The sequence below is a fragment of the Lepidochelys kempii genome, chromosome 8, assembly GCF_965140285.1.
Source record: "Lepidochelys kempii isolate rLepKem1 chromosome 8, rLepKem1.hap1, whole genome shotgun sequence".
NCBI lineage: Eukaryota > Metazoa > Chordata > Testudines > Cheloniidae > Lepidochelys > Lepidochelys kempii.
In genome coordinates this window covers 92,762,306-92,784,703 of record NC_136387.1, presented here as the reverse complement: position 1 = coordinate 92,784,703, position 22,398 = coordinate 92,762,306, and the positions used below count along the sequence as shown (strand labels likewise).

The 22,398-nt window shown below is 41.8% G+C and overlaps 1 protein-coding gene across 6 annotated transcripts in view; it reads left to right on the top strand.

The window, feature by feature from the left end:
- The first annotated feature begins 2,030 nt into the window (after window positions 1-2,030).
- The window catches only part of FGGY (FGGY carbohydrate kinase domain containing), a 191,843-nt gene continuing 171,475 nt past the window's right edge, over window positions 2,031-22,398 (top strand). For all 6 annotated transcript variants that reach the window (XR_013636198.1, XM_078854115.1, XM_078854117.1 and 3 more), the window contains exons 1-3: window positions 2,031-2,149; window positions 19,088-19,299; window positions 21,890-22,001. Coding sequence is in view for 5 of the 6 variants with exons in the window: in XM_078854115.1 (XP_078710241.1) it covers window positions 19,099-19,299; window positions 21,890-22,001 (313 nt within the window). In the remaining variant the exon portion in view is untranslated. The remainder of the gene's footprint in view (window positions 2,150-19,087; window positions 19,300-21,889; window positions 22,002-22,398) is intronic.

Here is a 22,398-nt window from a genome sequence, read left to right as displayed (position 1 = left end):
CAGATAGTAACAGGGACAAGTAAACCAGGGCTCCCAGGAGCCTCTTAGGGGTATTTCTACACCTCAGTTAGACACCTGCGGCTAGCCCATGCCAGCTGACTTGGGCTGACAGGGCTCGGGCTAAGGTGCTGTTTAATTGCAGTGTGAACATGCAGCCTGAGTTCTGGGACCCTCGCAGAGGCCTCAAACCGAGGCTCCAGCCTGAGCCCAAATATCTATACCACAATTAAACTGCCCCTTAGCCTGAATCAGCAGGCATGGGCCAGCTATGGGTTTTTAATTGCAGCGTAGACATACCCTTACTCTCCAGGCACTCCCAAGCACCAGACTTAGGCTATGTCTACATGACAAGTCGACCTACGCTGCGCAACTCCAGCTATGTGAATAACGTAACTGGAGTTGACGTACCTTAGGTTGAGTTACTGCGGGGTCTACACCATGGGCGGTCGACAGGAGAAACTCTCCCATCGACTTACCTTTCTCTTCTCGTTGGGGATAGAGTACAGGGGTCGACTGGAGAGCAATCTGCTGTTGATATGGCGAGTCTTCACAAGACCGGCTAAATTGACCGCCGGTGGATCGATCTCAGAGCGTCGATCCTGGCTGTAGTGTACACATCGCCTTAGACTCATAGACTTTAAGGCCAAAAGGAACCATCATGATCATCTAGTCTAACCTCCTGCATGTTGCAGGTCACAGAACTTCACCCACCCACTCCAGTAACAGACCCATAATCTCTGGCTGAGTAACTGAAGTCCTCAAATCTTGATCTAAAGACTTCAAATGATAGAGAATCCACTATTTACGCTACCTGCATGTATGCCATGCTGCAGAGGAAAGCGAACACCCCCCCCCACCCCCTGGCCCAGGGTCTCTGAGAATCTGACCCCAGGGGAAAATTCCCTCCTGACTCTAAATATAGTGATCAGTTAGACCCTGAGCATGTGGGCAAGACCCACCAACCAGACACGTCGGAAAGAATTCTCTGTAGTAACTCAGAGCCCTCCCCATCTAGTGTTTCATCGCTGGCTGTTGGAGATATTTGCTATTAGCAGCAGTCACAGATCACCCATTGTAGTTAGTCTCATCATATCATCTCCTCCATAAACTTTTCAAACACTCTTGAGCCCATTACTTGTGCAGAGACCTGGCACAGTCTAACCCTATCCGCAGTTTAGAATACATGTACTATGGCTACAGCTGCCCTTTGTTCCTTTTTTCAGGAAACTCTCCCCATTTGGATAGTACTATCCTATTCCCATCTCTTAGGGTCATTTAAACAACTCTTACATGTACTTGGGATTGACCTCTCATGACATTGGACTGCAACTTTTGACCCTCAGGGCAAAAGTCTCAAAGGTGGTAGCCCTAAATACGAGCACCAAACCACAGCTCACAGTCATGGTTTGTTGATTTTGGCTACTGTTATACATTTTTGGCCCAATGCTGACAATGCCCATTTCAATGCCTGTTCCCTGGTTCAGAACTAGGCTTGTATATTGTTTCCTTGTGTTGCTCTTTCTTTGGGTTGCTGTGTGGCTTCTGTGTTCACTACAGATGGGAAATACTGTCCAAGCTACGCCCATAAATCCCCCTGGATTTCTGCAGTCTCACAAGGTTACAGGATTATAGTGGCTGGCAGAATTTGGGTTGCATTATAATTTTATCAGTAGTACTTTAAAACCTATTTCTCCTCTTTGATTTTTTTTGAATAAAAGAGAAATAAGTCTCCTATGGAGGCAAAAAATTTGAATTCTTGACAAGGTATAACACACACTTCTGTTTTACAAAGCAGTGCAGCTTGACAGCTATAACCAACAGTCAGCAGATCTTTGTAAAAGAGTTCAAAATGAAGTACTATAACCAGGTCCAGAATGAAAAACATACAGCTGTACCAGTCAGTACAGATCTTGCTGAGTGCTCAAGCAGATTCAAAGAAAGCAGAGGGGAGAATTTCAACCAGTTGTGGCTTAGGTTCAATTAACCAATCAGAAAATGCATTACAAATGTGCTCCAGCCAAGAGAGGAACATGAGGCTTTCCGGCAACTGCTAGCAGTCAGGAAATTGCCCTGTGAGGAAAATTGTGGTTTCTTTAAACTGCTGTCTGCATACCCACTGCTAGCTAATATAATATTTCAGTTTGGACACGTAAGTGACCACTGTTCTCCAATCCAAACAGTAATTAGCTGTGTAGCAAAGTCATAGATCACTAATGCATACAACTCAGGGTTTTCTTTAGGCAACAATGTACGGTAGGCCTTTTACTGTTGCTCTGCTCTTAGTTCAGAGCAGTGATTCTTCAGCTCTCCCAAGCTGAGGGCCCCTTTGCTACTTTTGGAGGCTTCCCTTTAAAAATGTGGTGATAATTTTTTGTTTTCAAGAAAGTCAAAATGTTAATGTTGTGATGATTAGATAGAAAATCCAATTACTCTGCAAACTCTGATAATGTTTTCTACCTGGTCTGTGTATCTACTCTGCACTCTTTTAGCAAACCCTTCATGGTCATATCGGGCACCACGTAGTGTCCTCGGACCCCAGTGTGACAGTCTCTGTTTTAGTGAATGATTCCATGGACTGTAAGCAGGTTTTATTTAGAAAATTGTCTGTTCCTCATGTAAGATGTTTCAGTTTTAAAAGGTATAAAGTTCAAATACTAGCAAGGGTAGCGGGAAGGTTGCTTGTCTGTGTGAATAACCACTGGAAATTGTTCAAAGTGAAAAGATTTTTGGAATCGTGTGTGTGATCTGTTTATTTCTTGCATGTATGTTACTCAGGTTAGAGAGTAAAATTAAACTGGTTTGTTCTTAGCCAGCTTCAGCATCCTGATGTCCAGGTACCTAGTGAGATGGTACAAGATGATTCAGGTTGTCAGTTCCCCAAAAATTGTTTTTCTTGACATTTTCTTAAAACACAGCCTCCTTATTGGGCGTAAGCTAATTGACAGTGGGTCTGATTCTGAGATTTATTGACTGCCCTCAACTCCCATTGATTGATTTTAGTCACAATCAAGAGTGCTTGGAACCCCTCAGGAGGTGCTTCACACCTTCCAGGATTTGGCTCAGCATGTCTTTAACCTTCATAATTATTTTTATTAACCAAATCCAATATTAGAGTCGTGCTTCATACTGAGTTACCCTCAACTTGTTCCTGGTGTGTAAATGGCGGCAGCGAGTTTTCAGCAGACATGCACAAGAGATACGCACTTTGAGGTTTTGCTTAGTGGATCATCCTGATCTTTGGGGAAGCTCCCAACGATATGCTGCTTGCATATTGGATGTAGTGGGATTTTCTCTTTCTTCTGAAAAGTGGAAACAGTCTGAGACACCTGGTTATAGGCGTAGGAGCTGAAGGCTATTTAATAAAATTAACCTGAGAAGTCAGTGGCCAGAAACAGTTTAGGAGAAAGAAAATATAAGGGAGTGGGATGAGAGAGACACCCTGCTGAAGAACTTAGAAAGGGCTAGGACACAAAATTTCTCCCAGACTCCTAAAGGAGGTTAGTTGTTCCATCATACTTCAATTTTCCATCCTCCTGCACACCCTGTCCTGTAAGACCAATCCTTCTAATTTAGGAAAATATAGTATTAAAACATAATTTTTAAAAAGGGTTTTTCTAGAACTTACTAGTTTCCTCTCCTACATGAACACACTCTGGAGTGTTGGGACATGGCCCTTCTCTTTTTCCACAGCCTGGGGGGGGTACCCCTCTATAGGACAGCTGCCACTATTTGGGGATCTAAGAATTGGAGCAGAAATTTGTTGACAGGGTCAAAGGAGAGGGAACTACAGCTACACCATGACTTTGGATATGGAGCCTCAGTTGCTTTTGCAGTCCTTGTCTGTGTTCTGTCCTGTGCTACAACCAGGTGAGAGGAGAAATGCCAGAATGTTTTTGAAGAGATGATCTTTTAGAAAATTATGATCATTTTGGACAAATAACTATCCTTTCCCCAAATGAGTGACAGTTCCTCATCCATTCCTCTCCTTGTGACTTCTCTATAATCTCTTTGCTTCCTCATCCTTCTTAACAGCTCCTTCCTCGCAAACCTACTACTGTTGGACCCATGTTTTCTCTGTGTTAGAGCTGAAGTTCTGATTCTGACCTATTTCTGAGCACCCCGAAACTTTATGGAACAAGAAGAGAATGATTATACTATGGATCCTCATTTTACAACTTGAGCCCTCTATCTATCTTAGGGTAATATACTACTGAGTATTTAAGCATTGCAATGCACAGTTGCCTAGTGGAATTCTCAGCCCCAAGTTAGGCACCTAGGCTCCAATGCATTGTTTGGGAGAGATAGGTGCCAAATAATTTAAAGGATTCTCAGAAGCCAGCAAGCTCAGCCGGGAGCCGCATAAGTTAGCCAGGTGTAAATGCAGAGAGAAGCAGGCCCTTCCGTGTGAAATTAATAGCAATAGTGCAGTCCCTCTTGGAGTTTCTGGCACTTCTCCTTTTTCAGAATCCAAACTCTGCTTGGGGTAAGGTTTATGTCTTTGATCTTTAGGGGTCTTTTTCTGTAGGGTTAAGCATTACGAGGGGGGAGTCAGTGTTTTCATTCTTTTGTCTCCAGCTCCCTTGACGATTGTTCTGGGCTTTGTGGTACCAGAAGTTTTCTCTCAGGTTTCATCTGCTGAAGTGGGGAGAGAGCCCAGGGTGATCACAAACAGTTCTGTCTCCCTCCCTGAGGACTTTGAAAGAGGAAGCAGACCTCTAGTGGTCTGACCCACATCTCCCGCAGCTCCTCACCGAGAAAGAGAAGGCTGCATGCAGGTCCCTGAAAATCTCTGCGGTGCACAAACTTACAAGCTTTGGGCTTTCCTGTCTGAGGTGTTCTTTGCTCTATGGGAAGCCACAGAGCACGCAACTTGTAAAGGGGCAAGTGGCTGATATCTTTTGGGTGCTGTACTTGTGTTCGCGGGATTTTTCACACAGAAAGCTAGAGGATTACTAAGGAGGGAAATCTCAGGCTTTATAGAATAGTGGGGGAAGACAAGGAAAAAACCTTATTCAGTTCAGATAAGCATTTGCGGTTCGTCCATCACTGTTAGGGATTCTAGCATACAGAGAGAGGTATGCTGACACATTACGTATGTACAGTGTGTCCTGTTATTTGATTTATGTTCTGAGTACGTGTTTCTCTTAAATTAGCCTAATGTGCAACCTTGCTTCTTCCTAAGTAGTTGTGACAGGAACTTCAGGGCCAGAGTGTTTAGAATTGCAGATTGTCTGACAACCCAAATAAATGTTTAATCTTAATATGACAAATTACTTAAGGCTGTCACTCTTTCCAATTACTATGCAAGACTGAATGAGTACTGTATAGTAAATTTTGGATTTGACTACAGAAATATACTTGCTCCTGGGCTGAAAGTGTCTTAACAGAAACGGTTTACAGCATGTCTTTAAAAATTGATTTAAGTGTTACATCTATTACTGGCCCAGGCTTTCCAGTATCTGCCATGGGTTATTATAGACAATTCATTCAGATGTTGTTTAAGTGGTGGAAGCTTGCTGGGAAATACAATGGATTTCAGCCAATATGCTAATTTTGATATTTTAGCATTTTATAGAATTGTGAACTCAGAGCAAATCATTTTATAATGATTTGCTGATGTAATTAAACTTATAGGGCAAATTCATCCCTGATGTAACTAAGTTATTTCCACCAGAGTTATGCTAAGAATGAATTTAGCCTATGATTCTTCTTCTTTTTCACTCCTATTATAACAGAGAAGGGAATAAAAACAATGAACACGTATTAAAATTCAGCAATCTGGCTATCTTGTAACTGCCTCATTGACATTGTTTTATCCCTCCTCCTGCATAGAGTAGGTTACAATGATCGCAAAGAAAGGCCCTTCTCAGTACTGGTACTTATTAGCAGTAGGCTGCCCCACGTGGATCGATGCGTTACTTAGGGTTTCTTGTCTCCTGTTGGCTGGTCACACAAGTCTCATGGAACATTCAGATTGTAACATTTCTTCTTTGACACAATAACAGTCAAACCAGCATCTCCGATCTTGGTTCTAAGCGCACTGGTTTGATTGCCAGCCACGCTGCAACAGCTTCCCTAAGCAAAGGCTGGGTCCTGGCATGGAGTGTTCTTTGCCTTCTCTCGTCCTGCTGGCCCCTGTCCGCAGCTCCTTAGATAGCAGCTTCCTGCTGTTTTTAAGGTTAAAGAACAGGTAAAGAGATGCACTTTACACAGCAGCCAGTGGGGTAGGGCAAGGCCCAGTGTGTTATTTCTTGCATGGGAGAGGGGGATGGGGATGGAGATGGAGATGGGGAGCAGGCAGAGTGTGATGGAGAAGGGACCAGGAAACATGGAGCAAACAAGGCCAGATCAATACAATACACATTCATAGCCCAAAAATTTAAGTGTCCTCTCTCTGGTCTTCATCTTTTAGTCTCAAAGCACTGGTGCTGCCCAGGGATCAAAGGTTGCAAATCCCTGTCTTTTCCCAGAGCTATCCTTAGCCAGCTCTGTAGTTCCTACTCCACCCACAAGCTCTTCTTTCTTGCGATTTCTCACGGGCACACCACTTCTCCACTGGGAGCATATGGGACAGAGCAGTAGCTCCTTTCTTGGGCCAGCCACCAGAGCTGTGGCTGCTGTACATGATAGCTGACTGGTTAGCCAGGCAGCCACTACAAAGAGTCATCTTGCCCACCTGACTCCTCTCATTGATCTGGACACAGTGGCCAAGGAGAACAAACACAGGGGGTGGATTTTAAGCAGCAGGCCACAACTTTATTAAATGGAACACGAGGAGGGGCGTTACCTACCCTGTCACCCAGACTCTCACATATCAGGCATTCTAAGTAGTTCCAATTGTGGTGTTACAGGGCCCCTACCATACAACCTATAACTTGGGGTGGACCCTCCTTAGGTACCCCCAAGGCTCAGCTCACTTTTTTGAGTGCTACCCCACCCCTACCACAGAAGGTACAAAAGTGGGGGACCTTGGCCTGCAAAAGCCACAATGTCTCCCCCATCGCAGATCAACAAAATTCCTGGTCTTTTAGTTCTGGGAACTAAACTGTGCTGGAAACCGGCACAAGTTGTGCTGAACTAATATCCTTACCAAGTACTCCCATTAATTACTAAATCCCATTCCTAGTTAACTCAACTTTGCCTCCAGAATGCTGTGAGGAAGGTGAACAAACCTACCAGGCCTATGCCAATTTGCCCCCTACAGGATGAAAAGATTCCTTCCTGACTCCAAAACAGGCAATCGGTTAGACCTTCAGCATCTGCAAACACAGTCCCGAAGCTACCAGTACGGGAAAGGGGGCTGCTTAAATGGAACAAAAGAAGACTCCACTTGACCCAGGCTAGGGTTTAAATTAATGAAAGGGGAGAGTGAGGGACCATTCAGTTCCCTTCATCATCAGAATGGTCAATGAGTGGCTGGAGACTCGAGGGGGGGAGTGTGTGTTCTCCTACCCTTACCAGTGGCCCCATCACCAACGGCCCCATCAAGTTTTCCACCTGTTGAGGTTGGTGGGTGGCACTGTTGCTGTTCTCCTGCCTGCCAGCTGTCTAATAGTCATTATTTATTGTTCCCTTGTTTATAAAAAGTCTTCAGTCAGGCAGCAGAAATACTGCCACCTGCCCAGTCACAGCTCATGACCAACGAATTGCAGATCTTTGAGGTGAACTGTTTTGAGACACCTTATAGGCTGAGATTTGTTCATCTGAACTGATCATTGAATTGTTGCAAGTAGCAAATCGATTAGTAGAGATCAGAGTGTGCTCCTGATTGAGCCCTGCACAGAAAAGAAGGGCAAAATTTGCACCTGTCATCATTATTATTATTTGTACTGTGGAAATGCCTAGCGCCTTAGTGATGGGCCAGGACTCTCTTGTTCTAATAATTTGATCAAGGGCCTTTTCTTTGCATACAAACTCAAGAGGAGAGCTCTAAGGAGGAGAGCATCAGCGTTCTGTTTCACTACAGATTGGTTTAATTATTTAGATATTAGCAGCTTTATTGTTCATTTGGCAGAGTCTGATTTTTGTTGACATCTGTCATGCCGACATCTCTCAGCTTCTTGAGTGAGATTTCTCTGTAGCCAATGGAGTTTGAAAAAAGTCAATTACAGGATCCCTCTTGTTCTGATAATTTTCTTAATTGTGGTGTTTTTTTTTTAATGTCAGCTTTGATCAGTGTTGGGAATTCTTGTGCATTTTCATTATTTGCAACTATGTTGCTTTTCTGTTGTTTCAGTGACTTACCTGGATGTTGTCTATTTCAGAATGGTTCTGTGGGCCAAATTTTGCATTTACTTACTCTGGTATAAATCAGTAGTGCCCCAGACTTACACCAGCGTAGGTGAGACCAGAGGTTTGGTCTATAAGTACTTAAAAAATTAAAAAATATAGACATGAAAGAATAAAAAGAATGTGTTGCAGTTCTATCCTCAACGACATCTTGGGGAGTTAGAGAAGGAAAACATGGTGGGCAGGCCCTGGGAGATCAGCAGTTAGGAGGAGTTTGGAGGGTTATTTGTGTGGAGGAAAGGATGGGATAAGAAGTTGAGGCTGATCATACTAGGTTTCAGACCTGCAGTGTAGTTTATTGAAGGAAAATATTTTAATGCCTGATGGTCAGATTAGAAATGTTGACGCAGCACAGTCTAGTGGATAGACTATGAGACTGAGAGTTCGGAGGCCTGGGTCCTATACCCAGTTAAGACCCAGGCAGACTGCGAAGAGCTGCAAAAAGGATCTCTCAAAACTGGGCAACAAAATGGCAGATGAAATTTAATGTTGATAAATACAAAGTAATGCACATTGGAAAGCATAATCCCAACTATACATATAAAACAATGGGGTCTAAATTAGCTGTTACCACTCAAGAAAAAGATCTTGGAGTCATTGTGGATAGTTTTCTGAAAACATCCAGTCAATGTACAGTGGCAGTCAAAAAAGCGAACAGAATGCTGGAAATAATTAATAAAGGAATAGATAATAGGACATAAAATATCATGTTGCGTCTATATAAATCCACGGTACGCCCACATCTTGAATACTGTGTGTAGATGTGGTCGCACCATCTCAAAAAAGATGTATTGGAATTGGAAAAGGTTCAGAAAAGGGCAACAAAAATGATCAGGGGTATGGAACTGCTTCCATATGAGGAGAGATTAGTAAGACTGGGACTTTTCAGCTTAGAAAAGAGACAACTAAGGGGAGATATGATTGAGGTCTATAAAATCATGACCAGTGTAGAGGAAGTAGATAAGGAAGTATTGTTTACTATTTCTCATAACACAAGAACTAGGGGGGTCACCAAATGAAATTAATGGGCAGCAGGTTTAAAACAAATAAAAGGAAGTATTTCTTTACACAGCGCACAGTCAACCTGTGGAACTCCTTGCCAGAGAATGTTGTGAAGGCCAAGACCATAACAGGGTTCAAAAAAGAACTAGATAAATTCATGGAGGATGTGTCCATCAATGGTTATTAGCCAGGATGGGCAGGAATGGTGTCCTAGCCTCTGTTTACCAGGAGCTGGGAATGACCAACAGGGGATGGATCACTTGATTACCTGTTCTGTTCATTCCCTCTGGGGCATCTGGAACTGGCCACTGTCAGAAGACAGGATACTGGGATAGATGGACTTTTGGTCTGACCCAGTAGGGCCATTCTTATGTTATGTTATACGCAACTGTGCCACAGGTCTTGAGCAAATCACGCTCCCTCTTTGTGCCTCAGTTTCCCTGTCCTTGTAAAGTTCATGGCATGCCAATGGAGCTTTTCACATGGATAAGTATTTATTAATGAAAGAAAAAAGTTGGGTCAAGGAGGAAGATTTGATTTTAAAAAATTAACAATACAGTGATAAAGAGCAACCTTAGAGTAAGTATGTTATCTGTTCCAGTTGTTTTTATTGTTAGCATGCATACAAACTCCAGAACCACAGAGCTATTGTGCATGTAATCTTTCTTTTGGCACTGCCTAAGTGGGAAGTAAGCCATTGTTGATAGGGTGATAGTGCTGTCCCATGGGCATTCAGAGCATTGGAGGGTCACATGGTGAGAAAACAACACTAGTGTCCTGTGGTTTACCCTTTCCCTACCCCATAGGTGACTTTTATGCTGTCCTGGCAAGAGGACTGGAGTACTTTGCCTTTAAGAAGAGATCTTGATTACACTGCCGCCATAAATTGTTTTGTTGTTTGCTTTTTGTATCATTAAAAGGCCAAGATAGTGTTGAACTTTCTACTAGGCACAGTGTTGTCAAAGATACCCCTTCCATTTTATCTCCCTTTCATAAAGACTGTGACATTGGCATGCAACTTTTGTTTAACGTACTGTTTAGAAATGTTCATATTAAGATTATGAAGCCTAATTTGCTAATCTTTCCCCCTATAATCCCTAGAAAAAGAACAGCTGCACTACCAAAACCATGCTATTTACACATGATCTGTTGGCCCGGGCAGCCTGCAAAGTTCCAAAGATCAAAGTTTAAAAAAAAAAGTGTCAATCCTTTATAATTCCCTGAGTTTAAGTGTACGATACCACAAAATCTGTACTTACAGCTGATAAATATTTCTGCTGAGCACCAGTCTGCTGCGTGTGTGGGTGTAGTGTCTCCTGGTACTATAGCTTTAACTCAAGGCAGTTTGATAACCATAAAGTAAGGTAAGACAAACAGAGCTCAATACTTAATTGTAATGAAATATTTGTCTGGTTTCTCAGTCATTCCTTTTAAATTTAAACAAACCATGTTCAGGATTTTCTTTTTCTTGAATGAAATGTTTTTGCAGAGGGCAGTTAGTTTTTTTTTTTTTTTACTGCCTATGTGGGAAAACGAGCACATTTGTTTAAGGATAAACTGGGAAGTCTGTGGTTTTCAGCATGCACATTTTGTGTAATATTTATACAGACTATTATTTAATAGCACTTATAAATATTTATCATATGCTGCAGCCCTTTGATCATAAGTACTTGTTTCAAAAGCTGTCCTGTCCCTCCTGCAACTCATGAAGGAGGAGGTGATTGGTGCCTTATTACTCTGAAAGGATGTTGGCTCAATGGCCTGTTTGAGTTTGGTAGCTCCTTTTCCCGTCATATCTGGTGTTCCTATTTTTCTGTTTGCAAAGTCCAAATAATAACATTAAAAAATCAAAGGCTTGAATGCTGCGTGGGCAGAGCTCCATTGAAGTTGAGGCTGTTCCACACAGCAGCAGAAAGCTACTTACTTGGAGCCCATTGCAGGATGCGGGCTAAATATCTCTATGTTCTTGTGCCACAAGGGGCAGAGGCATCCTCTGCTCAGAGTGAACCAGGGGTTAATCACAGGTCAGCTTCTCCCTCCTTGCACATGTGCTCAGGCAAAGAACTGCAAATTGGGTTTGTGAGAAACAGTGAGTCGAATGGCCTGTGGCGGAAAGCTAGGCTCCACCACCAGGATTCGTAGCAGTGGGTTGAACACCAAGATGAGGAGTTTTGTTTCCTTTTCAGCTTCCTTTATTTTATTTTGCTTCTTATTATTAACATTATTCCTGAGGCAAAGACCTTATTGACTGTATCAGTGTTTTTTCTGCTGTATTCTGCTCCCACTTACCCTGTTTTCCTCAGAATCAGGGTGGATAAAAATTGATTTTTTTTAATACGAAAATTGGACTTTTATTTTACATGAGGTTTTTAAAAAAAATTAAATTAAATACAGATTTATTTGTTAAAAATAAACCTTCTTCAAATTAAATTTTAAATTGACAACCATGTTCAGATCTAAACTACTTATAATAGAGTTGTCATTTAAATTAAATACAAAACAGTAATAAGCCGCACATGTTTGCTGCCACCTTTTAAAGAAAGTCAAACCACTGAACTGGTGGAAGTCACTGGCTAAAGGCCTTGAACCAGAGCTTGCTGAAGAGCTAAACCAGCTTTGGACAGCAGTAGCCTCTTCTGCAGATGGAGAGAGAATATTTTCTTCATTTCGGTTTGTTCAAATAGTTCAGTTCAATAACTAGTTTATTCAAAAATAAGAAACCACTTGGCAGTTGAAAAAGCAGGAAAGCTTGTGTTCCTCTTCCAATCAATGAATAAAAACTAGCTATGAGAGGACAAGTTTGAAAATCTTGAAGGACATGATGTCCAGAAACAATCAGTTCAATTAACTAGCTATAACTAATATTTCCCTTGTTTAATAAATCAGTTAGTTTTAAATACAAAATATTTTGATAAACTTTTTTCCCCTATGTATTGAGCACATTTAAGGTATTTTTATTTAACTGATCAAAAACAAATGTAAAATTCTGTTTTTGTGCATTTTAATTGATTTGAATTTCCATCCAAATAGAGCTTGACACAAATCACAAGTAAAAAATTAATAATCTAATAAATAAGAAATGCATCATTTACCATTTTCTAATGTAATACAAAATGTAAAAATAAAAAATCTGAATAAAGTAAATTAAGCTATATAATTGAATAAATAAACATATATAGATACATTATATATTCCTGGGTAGCAAAAAGAAACATCAAATTTAGTGACAGGTTTCTGAGTAGCAGCCGTGTTAGTCTGTATTCGCAAAAAGAAAAGTAGGACTTGTGGCACCTTAGAGACTAACCAATTTATTTGAGCATGAGCTTTCGTGAGCTACAGCTCACTTCATCGGATGCATATCGTGGATGCATCCGATGAAGTGAGCTGTAGCTCATGAAAGCTTATGCTCAAATAAATTTGTTAGTCTCTAAGGTGCCACAAGTCCTCCTTTTATCAAATTTAGTGTAAAGGCTATATTTTGTTGCAAATCAGCATGTGTTAATGGTTACCAACCAATGACAATCAACCTTTCTTTAGCCAAACAACTAAAAAGTACAAATGCAAAACATGAGTAAAATCGAGGCAAGGTTTACTGCTTGCCAATTTAAATCATGATCAAAATAGGTGAAATAAATTGCTTTGGTTTAAATCAGTCCACCCTGCTCAGAATCATATTAACTGCAACAATTCTACAATAGCAACCTGATTAATAGAAAAGAGGGAAGAAAGTATTTGTTGCATAAATTACATAGAGAACTTCCGTTTCAGGTTCCAAGCCATGAAGTTTGGATTGGGATCCACCTCTGGCTCTTAACTTACTTGGATCTAGTGTTATGAGTCCTAGTTCAGAATCCTTTCTGTGACCAAGGGATTATTTTGTAAACAAAATTGAACACATGCTCTCTCTTTAAATTTATGATCAAACACGTGGGCCAAGTCCTTTCTACCAACCTCTCTGTTCAGGTTTTAGTTTTGCAGGGATTTGGGCTGTTCACCAGAGAGCCCAGTCAGTGACATTTGTGATGAAGAGATAACAGTGCTTTCTTGTGGATCCAGATGACCTGTAGGTGCACTAGATCATGTTGCAGAGACGTCCTTTGAACAAGCTCAGTGGCTCAGAATGACCTTGTTGCAAGTGATAGGTTTGAAAAAAAGGTTAATGTTTATGTTAGTTTATTTTTATTGTAAAATATTAAGTTACTGCTTCTAAAAGTTTAATCAAGAGTCATTACTCAGAGAGAGACTAGTAAAAAGAGATGAGGAATTTGTCTTTCAGGAGTTTGCTAATTGACTTACTCTTGGTGACTGTCAATCAAATTGCAGAAGTCAAATAGTGTTTGTTCATAGACTGTAATATATACAGGATAGGTACATAAATAATCTGTTGTTCACATGGCCACATGCACGCACATTGCCTTGGTTGCTTAGTAAGGGAAAAAGGAAAGTAAACATTATATGGGTTGACTGGGTTCTAGTTTTCAAATGCTTGTGGTGAGAATCCATTGCAAAGCCATAATTTTAAGTGCTGAGTAGCGATGTACTATATAGTTTAATTCTCTAACATCTGTTAAAGTTGCCCTCTGTGTAGCGAAAAAACATTAAGGATCTAAAATCAAGGCTGCCATATATGGAAGAGGAATAAAAAATTAGAAGTAGTACTCTCTCTCTCTCTCTCTCTCTCTGTAAAGTATTCTTTTTGATTTCCATATTCTGTGAAAGACCTTAAACACCATTTTTCTATTTTAAAAATGAAATCCAGTTAGTTACTTTTCTCATGGTTCTTTCTTTTTTTAAAATGAGTCAGCAGTCAGAGGCAGTGCCAAAATAAAGAGAAACAGAGGGAAATGCATGAGATAATATCAAGAACAGTATAGTTAGTGATATTTCTAACAAGTAGTTATCAACATTTGCAGCCAACTTTCTAAACTTTGTTTTAGGAAAGCCAGTGTGAAATTACAATGGGAACATTATCTTTTTCAGATGATGCCTAGCAATCCAATCAACAGTCAAAAAATAAGTTGCAGAGCAGGATGCAGATTGTTGTAATGGGCATCCCCAAACTGGGATAGATGTAGTAATAATTACTGGAGTCAGTGAATGTGACCTCTGTAATCTGACAGAGATATTAATCTGTGTCACCCTGACCAGGTCATGTGGCTAGGGCCAGGAAATAATGTCAAGTTTCTTACCAGTACTCTTAAGTATCAGACTGTTGTTAGAGCAGACTAAAGGCATATAGTTACCATTATTACCTTTTACCAGTCTTTACCTGAACAACTGATCTTGCGTAATAAGACCACTGTTCAGTAGAGCCTGTGCTCCTCCTGCCCAGTGGAACTCAAAAACCAGCCGCAGGTAGCAGATAGTGGGGCAGATAGTCCCCAGTCACTTATTTCATGTCTTAGTGAGTTTTCTTAGAAAACAAGCACACTTATTAGTAGGACCCTACCAAATTCATGGTCCATTTTGGTCAATTTCACAGTCATGGGATTTGAAAAATAAATTTCATGATTTCAGCTATTTAAATCTGAAATTTCACAGTGTTGTAATTGTAGGGGATCCTGACCCAAATTGAGGGTACTGACCCAAAAAGGAGTTGTGGGGGGTTGCAAAGTTATTGTAGGGAGGTTTGCGGTACTGCTACCCTTACTTCTGTGCTGTTGCTGGCGGCCGCTCTGCCTTCAGAGCTGGGCATCTGGAGAGCGGCGGCTGCTGGCCGGGATCCCAGCTCTGAAGGCAGAGCTGCCACCAGCAGCAGCGCAGAAGTAAGGATGGCATGGTATGGTATTGTCACTCTTACTTCTGCACTGCTGCTGGCGGGGTGCTGTCTTCAGAGCTGGGTGCCCGGCCAGCAACCACCACTCTCCGGCCGCCCAGCTCCGAAGGCAGTGCAGAAGTAAGGGTGGAAATACGGCAACCTCCTTAAAATAACCTTACGACCCCCCTGCAACTCCCTTTGGGGTCAGGACCCCAAATTTGAGAAACACTGGTTTCCCCCGTGAAATCTGTATCGTATAAGGTAAAAGCACACAAAAGACCATTTTTCACATCGGGAGACCAGATTTCACAGTCCATGATGTGTTTTTCATGGCCGTGAATTTGGTAGGGCCCTACTTATTGGCTGTCCATCCCACCCACATCTGGGCTTTTGAACATCTCACTAGTACCCTCTCACTGGACTCATGATCCTGTGACCTTCCCCCCGCACTCCCTCACCCCGGGAGTTTCTAATCAAGAAATTCCTGATTGGGCAATGTTGAATGTTCTTAAGTTGCTAGTAATGGCAGATCCAAAACTCTTGGGTTATTGTAGAGGTATCCCATGATGTAACTCCTACTTAGAAGGTCACAAAAGCAGGTCAGAGAAGAAGTGGTGGTGAGATTTGTTGGTAAACTCCTACCTAAATATAAACTATCTGAAATTGAGAGGAAACTTGCAACTTGGCACCAACACTACAACCTGTTGTCAATCCCTGCCTAACCAGTTTCTGGAGTGTTGAATAAGATGGGACAGATATGTACAGCCGCAACATTGCTCTTCTTTTAACATCTCCTTCAAAGTTGCCTCTGCTCTGATACCTAGAAAAGACTCAAAACTATCTACTTCTACTTGTTGTTCCTAATTCAGTCACTTCTTTGTGACCCTTTCCTCCTCGTTTGGCAGTTGCCTTGCCAAATGCTGAGATTGTGAGCTCTTTGGGGCACGGGCAATTTTTTTTTAAATTTCATATGTCCCTTATGATCTCGGTAGGGGGCTCCCACAACTGAAGTGATCAGTAATAATGGTGACTACATCATATCTTGCTGCTAATTCAGTATGATGCTGACCTCACCAGCCACACAACATAAACAGGTGCTTTTTCAAGCACAACAGTACTGTGTTGAAACTCATTCTTGGTGATAGACCATCCTGGACAGATAATCATAGCTTTAAAGATATTTAATTTTAGAAGAAAAGTTGTGGTTTCAGGAAAAAAAAGCATAGAAGAACTTGTAAAAAATTCTAAACTGTAGTATTCTTTATTTGAACTTTGTAACCAAATACACCTCTGTATCCACACCCTGTACACCACTGTAATAATCTTTGTGCAAACTATGTCTTGTGAGGTATCATTTGAAAACTAGTAATTTGCTGGTCAGTAATATCATGGTGAAATGTATGTAGCAACATCATGTGTAAAGTTATGAAATCCCCTGGAATAATGTTGGAAGCACATGTTCAAACCCACATAGCCCTGATTAGGCAGGACTGGTCAAGCAGGTGTTAAAGAAGGGAATTTATGTTTAAACTCAGTTTACATATATGTAATAAACAAGGCCTTTGAAACAGCAAGAGGGAGACTAGGCAAATTTGCATTTTAGCAAACAACAGCATGAAGCCTCCTCCATGACAAGACCCCATGTCTCCATCCTTTGAGGGAAGGAATTTTATCCAAGGGTAACACTCAGGAAAATGCATTTCAAAGGGTGACTGAACTATAAAAGTAAGAGGCAAAAACACCCCAAGTTTTTGTGGTAAGAACTTCACCTTGAACCAAGTCTAGTTTAAGTTTAGAAACCACTTTATCTTTATTTCTCTTGTAACCATTTCTGATTTTAATGTGTTATACTTGTACTCACTTAAAATCTGTCTCTTTGTAGTTAAATAAACTTGTTTTATTCTTTAATTAAAACTAGTCCGGTGTTGTGAATTGTTTGAATAACTCAATTTAGATGTAGTAGATGGTTGTACATTGAGCCCCTTAAAGGGGCAATGGACCTAATATATCTGGACTGTGGGCAGAACACACATTTTTGGGGGAAAATTTGAGACTGGGAGTGTGTTGGGGTCACCCTGCAAATGATAACCAAGGCTGATGGAAGCCAGAGTTTGACAGATTTGTGGCTGCTGCTATAACAGACATTCAGGGTGTTACTTGGATGCAGGCAGGCTGTTTGTGAGCAGCCCAGGTGGGAGCTACAGCAGCAAAGTGTTGAGAACACCCAAGCTTGCAGGACAGGGGTGATACAACCTCTCAGTGGTCTGGATTGCATCCTGGAATGTCATAAACATCCAGTAGGCTGTTGTGGTCTTAAAGGAGAGGGCTCTCACTGTTTTCAGTATATCACTGTTTTTTTGGAACTGGTTCAGAAGGCACCTGGCCACTGAAGTCCTATTCCTCCAAAGAGTTATACCTACACTTAATTTTAAACATTTGAGTAGTCCTGCTGAGTCCATGGGGGCTACTCACGTGCTTAAAGTTGAGCACGTGTGCAGGTCTTTGCAGAATCAGGGCTTAGCATCTGATTCTACTTCCATTGACTCCAGGCCCTTGGTAAGCAGAGAATTTTATTGAGAGCAAATAAAACCAGTCATCTATGCTGTGTTCCACTTTGCTTCTGGATAGATTTTAAGATGTTGATTTTAACTGATATAGCCCTAAATGCCTGGGACCTGCAGGTTGCCTCTCTCTTTGTGCCATACTGCCCCATCTGAGTTAGCAGAGGTGGTCAAACTGGAATCCTCTTGATGTGGCAAGAGATGAAGCTTCTGGTAGAGTGACCTCCAGGAGGGAACCATGACTTTTTAAGGTTGCTTTCCCCACACATTGACTTTCTGGGTATGTTGCAAGGTTGATCTGTTTCTGTGGGCATTTGGGGAGAGTAGGGGTATAATGGTGAAGGATCGGGTGGATTGAGCTGGTACTTTCTGGCTGGATTGTTTTAAAGGGGTCTGTCTGTCTATGTTTATAAAACTGGCGGTGTACTTAGAATCCTAGAATATCAGGGTTGGAAGGGACCTCAGGAGGTCATCTAGTCCAATCCCCTTTTCAAAGCAGGACCAATCCCCAATTTTTGCCCCAGATCCCTAAATGGTCCCCTCAAGAATTGAACTCACAACCCTGGGTTTAGCAGGCCAATGCTTAAACCACTGAGCTATCCCTGCCCCCCACTTAAGTGACAGCAGGGTAACTGGAGCTGTTGAGTAGGAGCGTTTTTTATCAGTCTAATAATCAAAATTAATAAATAATGGTGAGGCATTTGTAAAAGGGGGTGGAGCTGGATGAATATGAGCTGGAATCGCAGGCAAGACATGTCGTTGTGGGGAAAATGTAAAAAAATGAACAAACAACAAAATCATGATTGTTAAAATATGGCTGGTAACTTGTGTGAACTGTTTTGTTTGACATCTGGAGAGAGTTTTTTGAGCTGATTTTCTTTTTGGGATGTGTGTGTAATTCTTTGGTATTTTATAGTGACTTCACATGTGCCCAGAGACTATGATTGACTAGTAGTTTTTGATTTCTGCAAAATGAAAGTTTTAGTCTAATTGTGCAGGTTTCTCTGGTGTGATTTATTATTCATAAAGGCAGCTGGACTTTTAGGTGCTTATCTGAACCTTCAAACTATTAGTTTCAACTATAATTTGCAATTCTCTCAGCTTGACTGAGATATAAATGCTCACCTGATTGGATGAATGGTCACGTTTCTATCATGCATAATCTTGTTTGCAAATTTGATGTTTGCTTTCCAGAAACATTTATGTCACTAAAGCTCAAGTACAGGAATGTTTGCAGAAAAAGAACACAAGCCGTAGGAGGACTGAAGAAGCAATTAATTTAAAAATTATAGTGAAGACTTGCAAAAATTGTTCTGCTCTGCTACCAAACAGTCAAAATGGCTGCATAGGATCTGCACTTTGTTTTATGTGGTACAACTTTTCGTCATTACTATCAACATCATCACCATAATTATTTATCGGTAAAATGCTAATGTGTTTCAAACCAGATTTCTTTTTACTTGTTGTGCTTTTACAGGCTTATTTAAAATGCAGAGTGAGAAGCAGGATCCAGTAAATTACTATGTTGGGATTGATGTTGGAACAGCAAGTGTTCGTGCGGCTTTGGTAGACCAATTTGGGACAATAGTGGCACATGCGGATCAGTCAATCCAAATTTGGGAACCCAAACCAGACCACTATGAGCAATCCTCGGATGACATCTGGGCTGCTTGTTGCACAGTCACAAAGGTATATGTAGGGGACTAAAAAAATGGAAGGAATGTATGCTTCAGGTAGTACTTAACTCCTATAATGGGACGCAGGCTAGCAGTCAGTGCCTTCCACCTCCCATTCCGTTGTGCAGTATATTATGCAGAATCTTAATTTATACAGTACAGTTGATTGATCATAAATTTTTTTTTTGCACCAAAGTACTTTCTAGATACAGATGATGATAGCTTCTCAGACACTATCCTCATTTTATAGGTGGGGAACTGGAGGACCAGAGAGGTCGCGTGACTTGTCCAAGGTCACAGTTGAATCTGTGAAACAACTGGAAATAGAAGCCAGGGTATTAAGATCAGTGGGAGCTTCATCACTGACTTCAGTGAGCATAGGATTTGGTCCCAGGTTTCCTGATTCATTGGTCTGAGCCTTATCCACAATTGTTTGCAGTGTTGTTGTAACCGTGTTGGTCCCAGGATATGAGAGAGACAAGGTTGACGTGGTAAGATCTTTTATCGGACTCTGTTGGTGAAAGACAAACTTCCAGGCTTCACAGAGCCCTTCTTCAGGTCCTGTGGAGCTTGAAAGCTTGTGTCTTTCACCAACAGAAGCTGGTCCAATAAAAGATATTACCTCACCCCCCCTTGTCTCTCCCTTATACACAAGACCATCCTCCCTTTTGGGAGTCAAGGATGCTCAAAACCTACTGGCATGTACAACTGACTTGATGGTGAGCAACTGGACTGCACTGGGGCCAAAAAGGGGGCTCATTATTCAGCTGTTGAGGGAGAGGTGAGACACTGTAAGCTCTTTTGGGCAGGGAAGGTGCTTAGTACAGTGAGCTCCTGATCCTGACTGAGGGCTCTGGGCACGACTATAATACAAATGTGAAGAAATACAGGGACAAAAATACTGGCATACGGGTCATTGGTTTACATATTGTGAAACTGAATAAACCCTACTATGCTGAATATATAAGGGATCACCTCTCCCTCTCTCTCTTGTATCTATTGGGCAGGAATCTTAATTTATACATCCCCTTAGTAAAAGTGTACGGTGACCTTGATTGGCAGTGAATGTAAAAAGGCACTTTTGTCCTTCTTAAAAATGCCACAATCTTAGGCTTCTCTGTGTTCCGAGGTTGGCTCTTTAAATATTCATAAGATGCCTGGTAATTTGCAGATGGACAGTTCACCATTCTCTTGTTATTGATCAGCCTTTTCAAACATTAATGAGCCTGGCTCTGCAGCAAGTGCCCTGATATCAATAAGATGGAGGGGGAGAGGGAAGAGTGACTAGCTGGATAAGCAAAGCAGCCCTTTTACTCTGCCTGTTTAATTTTCTCTGTCTTTATAAATTGCTTTGCTGTTGCCCTCGGGCATCCTTTTACCCCTAAAATATCTTCTCGTAGTACTAAAGACCTTGCAGTTCCCATTTAAAGGGGAGTGGGTGTGATTCCTTACTACCAAACAGCTCTGAAGAAAATATTTCTCAATACAGTGCTAACTAAACAGTGGGGGGCGGGGAAGGGGGGTTATTGTCACCAAGCAGTAGCCATGTATCACTTTGGGTATGTCTACACAGCATTTCAACACCCACAGCTGATCCAGGTCAGGATCCTTGACCCGGGCTAGGGCTGTGGGCTTGTAAAATTGCTGTGTGGATGTTCAGGCTAGGCTTAGAGCCTGGGGTCTGAGATCCTCCCCGCTTGCGTCGTCCCAGAGCCTGAGCCCCAGTGTCCACACAGCAGTCTTACAGCTTCACAGCCCAAGCCTTGTGAGCCCAAGTCAGCTGAGCTGGGCCAGCCGAAGGTGTTTAATTTCTATGTAGACATACCCATAATTACCTCCTAGGAGGCTTAGCAACCTCACTTGCAATTTAGTCCTTGTGGGTACCTTTTTTTCCTCTCTCTCTTTGCAATACCACAAGCAAGCCACAAAGTTCAGAGCTTCCATAAGGTCTGGGATCAGTGAGTTCCAGGGTTTTAACTGAGGCCTATCTCTGCTGGGTAGCCTTGCGAAGGCGATGTGCAGAGCAGTGATATTAGTCCTAGTATACACTTAAGACCAATTTTACAGGCAGCCTTCTACTAGGATATTTAATTGCGATAAGATGCTAAGTGAGGTTAAAAACAAAAACTCCCTGACATGTTTTGACCCAGAAGTGGTGCAGAGAATCAGAGCTTCAGAGGCCCTAGTTTAGATGAAATACTAACCCCCAACCCTGTGCCTGAGCCGCACACCCAGTGCAACCCAAACCTTTCAGAAAGAAGATAAAATTAACGTAATGTGTTTCCCACTGTTTTCCCTTTTTGTGCATCCCTGTGCGTCCTGCTTCCAATCAGGACTGTACGAACCTGGACTGAGAGCCTGCAAGAGAGGTTTTCATGAGACTGAGTCCCAGTTTTTCAGACCAAAGAGGCTTGCATAATTTGTATACATTTTGGTTTAGCATCCAGATTTTTAGGTGCTTAAGCAAACTGAATCTCAGAAGCTTTTGAGCTTGACTCATCATTGTTTATAATTCCAGTTTATAACCTCTTGTCTGTAAAGCATTAGCATGTGCGTGCATCTGGGCATCTTTGTATCTAAGAACTTCTTGTGTATGTTCACAGAAAATCATCCAAGGAGTAGATGTTGCCTGGATTCGAGGGCTCGGTTTTGATGCTACGTGTTCACTTGTTGTTGTGGATAAGCAGTTTCAGCCCTTGGCAGTTAATTATGAAGGTAAGACTCCCATCACAGAAACCAAGTTTGGCATAGGTGTTTTGCTACTGCCTTTAGTGGAGCCAGGATTTTGCCATAATGTCCTGTTTAAGGGCCGAATCCTGTAGACGTGGATCTACATGAGAAGCCCCTTGAGTTACACAGATCTCTTAAGAACATTAGTTCTCTCTAGATTTCAGTTGTAATGCCAGATACAAACTGAGATCAGAACCACTTTGGGTATGCCTAGACAGCAAAGAAGAACTCACAGCTGGCCTGTGCCAGCTGACTTGGGCTCGCAGGGTTCGGGCTGCGGGGCTCTTTCATTGCAGTGTAGACTTCTTGGCTCTGGCTAGTGCCAGGGCTCCGGTTCCTTCCCTCGCTGCAGCGTCCCCTAGAGCTCAGGAGCCAGCCCAGA